The sequence below is a fragment of the Elgaria multicarinata genome, chromosome 6 (genome assembly GCF_023053635.1).
Source record: "Elgaria multicarinata webbii isolate HBS135686 ecotype San Diego chromosome 6, rElgMul1.1.pri, whole genome shotgun sequence".
NCBI lineage: Eukaryota > Metazoa > Chordata > Lepidosauria > Squamata > Anguidae > Elgaria > Elgaria multicarinata.
In genome coordinates, this window is record NC_086176.1 from 57068991 (window position 1) to 57076069 (window position 7079).

The 7079-nt window shown below is 48.9% G+C and overlaps 1 protein-coding gene across 1 annotated transcript in view; it reads right to left on the bottom strand.

Annotated features, from left to right (window-relative positions):
* ROR2 (receptor tyrosine kinase like orphan receptor 2) overlaps positions 1–6498 on the bottom strand; it is a 141666-nt gene extending 135168 nt beyond the window's left edge. The window contains exon 1 of the mRNA XM_063128589.1: positions 6375–6498. Within this exon, the coding sequence (XP_062984659.1) occupies positions 6375–6447 (73 nt within the window). The 5' untranslated portion in view covers positions 6448–6498. The remainder of the gene's footprint in view (positions 1–6374) is intronic.
* Positions 6499–7079: the final 581 nt, after the last annotated feature.

A 7079-nucleotide genomic window follows, 5' to 3' on the forward strand; every position in this document is an offset into this window, starting at 1 on the left:
TAAATGCTGGAAGTCTGAATATTTTTAATAACTCTTTGACAGAATTTTTAAGTCTTAATATTTTAAAGGCACTAGAAAACTATAATAATAATAATAATAATAATAATAATAATAATAATAACGTATCCTAAATTAAATGTTATAATCCCATACAGCACAATTTCTCAAACTCCATTAGCCTGTATACACTAGTTGCTGGGGAATATGGGTGGGAGGGGGCTGTAGCACCATATCCTGCTTGTTGGTCCCTGGCCGATGGCTGATTGGCCACTGTGTGAACAGATTCCTGAACTAGATGGCCCCATGGTCTGATCCAGCGTGGCTCTTTTTATGTTCTTATGTTCATTAAAGTCATGTTTTAAAACATTTTCTGTAAAGCCTTTGCCTAACTATTGCCCATTCCAACATTATTTCCTTGTGCAGAGATGTTTGGGGTGGAATTTATTATTATTTTATCATTATTATTATTATTTCATTACATCCTACCATTTTCCTTCTTAAGGAACCCAAGGCGGTGTACATAAATCTTCTCCTTTCCATCCTCATAACTACAATCCAAATCCTCCAGTGTAGCTACCATCTTTAATAAAGGTGTTTAATTAAAAAGTCTGAAATTCACAAGAACCCACTACTGGATCAAAGAAAGACTTACAATCTTAAGACTTATGTTCTACTGCAAGCCATACTTTAATTTAGGTTCATTTGGTCCTCTATCATTAACACATTTATATGACATAAACAGCTGGATTCTAAGGTAACTTCCCACTAAGTGTGCTTAAGGTTGCAGTCTTTGACTCAGTGGTACTAACTTTTGAACAAGAGTGATCAACTTGTGGCCCTCCAAATGTTTTGCCCTACAACTCCCATGATCCCTCACCACTGGCTATGCTGACTAGGGGTGATGTGAGTTGTAGGCCAAAACATCTGGAGATCCACAAGTTGCCCACTCCTGCTTAGGGTAAACTTTCATATTTTGTTATCTCTTCATTGAAAAAGTACCATTAAATCCATTTAGACTTGGCCTACAATCCTATACACACTTACCTATAAGCAAGTCCCATTAAACCTAATAGGGCTTACTCTGGAGTAGACATGCTCTACACTGTAAAGGAGAATTACTATTAGGTTTGAAAAACACACACAATCATTCCCACCCAAGTAGTTGTGGTATGCATATGCCTACCGGAGCAATCAAGGATTATGCCACAGAGAAGCAGTTCCAATGTGGCTTGGTGCATATGATTGAACAAACTCTGCAAGCCTGAATAAATGATTCCCATGGAAGTGAATTACATGTGTTTCTGAGTAAAGAAACCTGTCTGATAAGTACCCCATTTTGTCCTTAAGGTTCCCATTGCTACCCCACACTACCATGCAAATACCTTCACTACTATGCAGGAGCCTACACAGAAATACCTGATTGTATAGAGGCACCATTTCCACAATTTATCCTTCTCAAAAAGGGGGCCATGCAAATGTACAAAGCTTGGAGATCTCATTCCATTTCATCCCAATAGGATTCTGTAGTGTTTCTGTTCGGGTAAGCAGAAGCAGACTGTAGCACATTTTTTTGTCTGATTCCAGAATTGTTTTGCGCATTTGGGGAGGGGGCATCCCGCCATTTGTGCAAATAGTTATTTGCGCAAATTGCTTTTGTTTGTTTGTTGTGGTTTTTTGGGGGTGAATCTTGAAATTTATGCCAATGAGGGTCATTTAAAAAAAAATGTCCCCCCAGTCTTTAGCAAAGGCGCAACAGCACAGATTCAGTGGTCTGATATGTGCAGTGTTGTCTTGCCAATTTCCTTGCATGTTTCAGATGTCAACAGGAGCAAGAAAGTGGAGTAGGTAATGTACGAGAAAACTGCCCAGGTGAGATTGCATAGAGGCTCATTTGTGCACAGTTGTGAAGGACCAGGGGGAAAATAATAGTAATACAATGGAGGAATCCATTTGCACAATTCAAAAGCAACAAAAAAGAAAAAGAAATGTGAATGAAGTAAGTGCACCAAAGAGAGGGGAAAATATCTCCACTTGGCAATGTAACCCTCTCCCTATTAAGTGTTGAACTGACACCTGTCTATGTGTCCCCCATCCGCCCACCTTTCAACACTTCCCAGAGTCTCCAACAAGACCAGAAAGGAGAGTTACTTGCTCCCCCCAACACACACACACACACACACACACACACATTTTCACAGCTCCTTCTTGGAGTAGTTATCCCCGTTGTGAAAATATTCCCTCCATTTATTGCCCAGACTTAAAATTTGCACAAATTTCCCCTCTGTTTACTTCCTGTTTACATCTACATTTGTGCAAATTTCTCCTTCATTTACTTCCTATCCCCTAAATTTGCACAGCTCCTCCACTGTGCATCCCAGTACATTAATGTATAAACTAGGCCTATGTCAAAGGTAGGTATGATGGAGCACCATACCGCAGCACAGGCCCACTGACAAGACCTGCCAGGACTTGCTCCTCCTCTTCACCTGCTTGTCGCCTTGCCTATCACTCTGGTGCAGACAATGGTGGTGGTGAGAAGGCGAATGGTACATGATCTCTTCCGGCAGGCCTATCCAGTAGAATTTTAGGATATTTTAGTATGTTTTTAGGATTTTAAACAGTGTATACCATGTTTTAATCAGTTTTGTGCTTGCTGTTGCTCCCCGCCTCGATCCAATCGGAGAGGCAGGTAAGAAATAAATTATTACTTACTTACTTACTGGCTCTGTCTGTCAAGCAAACAAGTGGTAGCAATGATGAGAAAGATGTGGCCTCTCGCAACAGCAGCTGGTAAGAATGTAGATACACTGAGGAAAGAACCCGTTGAGGGTGTTTTGCCCAAGGGCCCTCAAAAGCCTGGAGCTGGCATTAGCTATGTCCCCTGGCTGTTCACACACACACACACACACACACACGTACGTATTGCTTATACCCTTATACAGAAATTCTAAGAGGTTGGTCATAGCAAGAGATGTATTGTCAAAGTAAACCACCAGCATATGCAGACATTTTCTATGCTACTCACTAATAGTTTGGCTGGCACTCTTCATCCCCTAAAGTACTAACTCCCAGCACAACCCATGCAGATATTTTATATTAGACGCAACAAAATATCCCCACCTTTATCTGAAACTGTGAGCAATTGTGTTTTTAGAATCAATTCACAGAGAACTATTTCCCTACTAAATAGAGTGTGACCACTATCAGGAAATGGTGTTTTCGGCTGCCATCATACTTAACTGGAAGTAAGTCTTAGTGAACCCAATGCAACTTCTGAGTAGACATGTATAGGACTGCACTGCTAAACCCAGAGAAGGTTTTCCGCAGAGAGATAAAAACACAGAATTCTTAAAAATTAGGCACTTCAGAGAAAGAGGGGAAGATTAGCTAAAGGAAGGGGAAAGCAGACACCTAGCCAGCTTTTCTTATTTCACAATTAAAATATTTCCAGCATTTTACTAAGATGTCACTCCTCAAGAACTTTTTTAAAACAAACAAACAAAATGGAAACAAGTATTTGATTCATAGGAGTACAAAGGTCAGTAACGTTATCGGAGCAAAAGTAACTCTTGTTAAAGGAACAAGGCTCCATTATGACACTGAGCAAAGGGAATTTAGGACTGCCTGAAATCCATCAGAGGAGGAAGGAGACCCTCTTGTAGCGAGAAACGGGGTGGGGTGGGGACTCTTCTGTGCCCTTCATTGCCGGCCCCCTTAAAACAGATCCAGCTGTTGAAAGGAAATGGGGGGTGGGTGGGTTGGAAGGTTATTTCTCACTTTGAGGTTGGAACTCCAGCACTCAGAGAGTGCCTGCCATCCTCACTTAAGCAGTCCCCCAAGTCTTTTTACAGAGTCTGCATACATAATCCCCCATTATTTTGCAGCAATCTCCAAGTCCTCAGGGTATTTCAATCCTGTTTTTCTGTCTCTGGGAAGCCACATCAGCAACAGAAACTGAAGCCCCTTGGGAGGGTATTTTGCAGCTGGCTGGAGCGCTTGTTGATTTTGCAAACTTGCACCCCTGCCACCACCACACACACACACACACACACACAAAGTCCTTCAAGATGGCCATAAGGTCCCCCACCCACAAAAAATAAACTCAGAAATGTTATCTCCCACCCCATGATAAAGCAACAAATGGCAAGGCCATGAGACCCCCAGAGCTGAATAACAGGAAATAGAGGCATCTGTCACCTCCTGGGGAGAGGTAAATGGATTAGAGCGTTCAACAAAAGGAAGAAAAGCTCTTTTAAACATGCAACTGATTAACAGGCCTGCTCTAATCTGAAGCTCGGGCCTGTTATGCCTCCATTGAGATGGATTCTCTTATTACTCTTAAGGGCAAGAAAACTTAACAACAATTTTAAATAAAACAAAACAGAGGAAACTCCACCAGCTACCTGCCAAACTACCCCGTTGCCAAGGGGTTGAGAACAACTCAAAAGGAAGAAGGACTTCATCATCTCTGCCATGACCGGGCAAACCTGGCCAGCGAGAAGAGTGTAAAAGAGACAAAAGTTTTCTGGAAAGTGTATGGGAAGGGAGCTGATTGGACATCGAATGATTTAGCACAGGGATCAAAGGGGTGCGTCTTCTCCCCACCCCACCCCCGCCACTTCATTTCACAGGGAGGAGAAAAACTTAAGCGCTAGTCGGCCGGAGAAGAAAGCGCCACAACCCCACAGCTGGACATAAAATGCAAAGTCAGGCAATTGCTTTTGCAAGGACTGTTAAGTCTTCCACCAGAGTCTCATATTCACTCAACACACTCTGCACTCCTCCCTCTCTAAAGCTCTCCCATAAATCTTGCTGCTGTTAGGGGGAAGAGAGAGAGAGAGAGATGCTAGACGACTTGGCAACAGTTCAGCAATAGCAGTCAGTCCGCCACGGTGCAAGGTCAGATGTTAATAGGACTGCTTGAATTCAGGCTCTCTAAAAACAAGCATAAGGCTTGTTGAACCGAGTTCTAATGTTTCCTGATCCCCACGGCCTTTCGGCTTTCTTCCTGGAGTCGGTCAGCCAGGTAACCCAAAGGAAATGGGGCTCTCCAAAAAAACAAGAACTCGGGAAGGAGCAAGGGCAGGGAGGGAAGAGAATCTTTCATGCCCCTTTGCACAGTTGTTTCACACACACACACACACACTCATCGGCCCCTGGCTACACTCAGCAACCAAAGAATTACAGTCCTACAGTCACTGCAAGGGAGGCAGCAGAGACCGTGTCTGTCAGTTGCTCTTGGGTTCCTTTGAAACACAGGTATTCTCCTTCTTCCCAGGCAAAAGTGACCCGTGTCTCCCCCACACCCTAGAAAATGTTACAGGGATTGAAGGGCCCCCCTCTTATTTTCTCCAACCTCCTCTACCCGCCCGCAAATAGGACTACCGCAGCAGCCTTTATGTCTCCAACAGAGTTAAAAGGGAGAGGAGGGGAACGCTGGATGCACTCACATCACTTTTCCAAAACTTTTCTAACCACCATCTCATCGTTTTTCCCCCCGCCGCACCTCAAAGAGCAATGCTAGATGTCTATGTTGTACAATAAGATTGAAGGAAGGAAGAAAAGGGGGGAAGGTTGGCGCGGTGGGGATTTCGGAGATAAAGGGGGTTTGCACGCCCCAGTCCCAACACGGTTGCCTGCTAGTCAGGCCCCCTGCGTTGCAAACGGCTTAAAGAGGCGAACAGCCCTCATGGTGCCCTTTCCAGGGCAGTTTTCTTGCCGAGGGCGGCCCCTCTCCGCTGAAAGGGGTCAAGAAGGCCCCCGCCCGCGATCCTTCCCTGCACACCAATGGGGCTACTCGCGAGCCAGAGCCTTGAGCTGCGACTGCAGGCACACAGCTCCGGTGGGGAGGAAGTCCCCGCCGAACTCCGTGGGACTCGCTTCCGAGCCAGCATACAAAGGGCAGCGCTCCAAGCCCGACCTAGCAAGCCGTGCGAGGAAGGACGGACACGGTTCCGCGGCGAGAGCCGCTGGCTGGGCGCCCCACCGGGCTTTGCGGCGCAGTCAGCCGAACGCCCCGGGCAGAGAACGGGCGCGCGCCCGGACGGACAGGGCACGTTTTGTCTCCGGACGATGCTTGGCTTCTATGGGGCTACTCCAGAGGGCGAAGCCGGTGGGACTACTCTAGAGTCACCCTTCCCGCCGAGGGAGCGCCCGCGGAGAAAGCGGCTACTCCGGCGCGCTCCCGGCTCAGTTCGAAAGGGCTGCTCTGGAGTAAGCCAGCCAGTGTGGGACGACTCCGAGGGAAGCCCGAAGTACTTCTCCGGAGTAGGGCGCACGCCTCGTCCCGTTCAGAGCGCGCTGTCAATGGGACTACTCTGGAGTAAGGCGCTCCTGCTGCTGCTGCGCCAGCCGTCGGGGCGCGCCGGTCTTACCTGCCGCGTCGAGGGGGGGAAGCGCGGACGCCGCCGCCAGCAGGGCTAGGAAGGCGGCGCGGGCAGCCCCCATCCTGGCGCCGGCCAAGAGAGAGGGACGACGGGGCCGCCTCCGCGCCACAAAGAGCCCTTTGTGGCCTCTCGCGCGTCTTCTCCTGGCTTAGGTGGCGGCGGCGGCGGCTCTTGCCGGCGTTTCCCAAGGATGCTGCCTGCCTGCCCGACCGACCGACCGACCAGCGCGCTCGCCCCTGGCCGAGGGAGAAGCTGCTGCTGCTGCTGCCGCTGCCGCCGCCGCCGCCGCCGCCGCCGCGCTCCGCCTTCTCCGAGCCGAGTCCGCGCCCCACACTGGCCACAGGGAGAGGAAGGGGGGAGCCGCTGAGTCCTCCTGGTGGGCGCGCACCTCGCTTCACGCCGGCCGGCGGCTGCTCAGCCTGCCCTGCAGCCCGGCGAGAGAGCGGGCGGCCGTCCCAAAGCGAAGGGGGCGGGGAGGTGCTCCTCCTCCTCCGGCGTCCCTCGCCCGGGAGCGGGAGAAGGGGGCCTGGGGACTGGGCTGGCGCGCGTCCGGGAAGGAGGGAGGGAGCGGGAGGACGAAAAGGCCAGCCTGGTCCTCCCCCTCGCACATCTCCGTGCAAGCGGCGGGAGGGGGGAGACGGAAGGAATGGGGTGCCTTCTGGGAAACGCCCATGGCCCCTTTGGGAGAGCGCA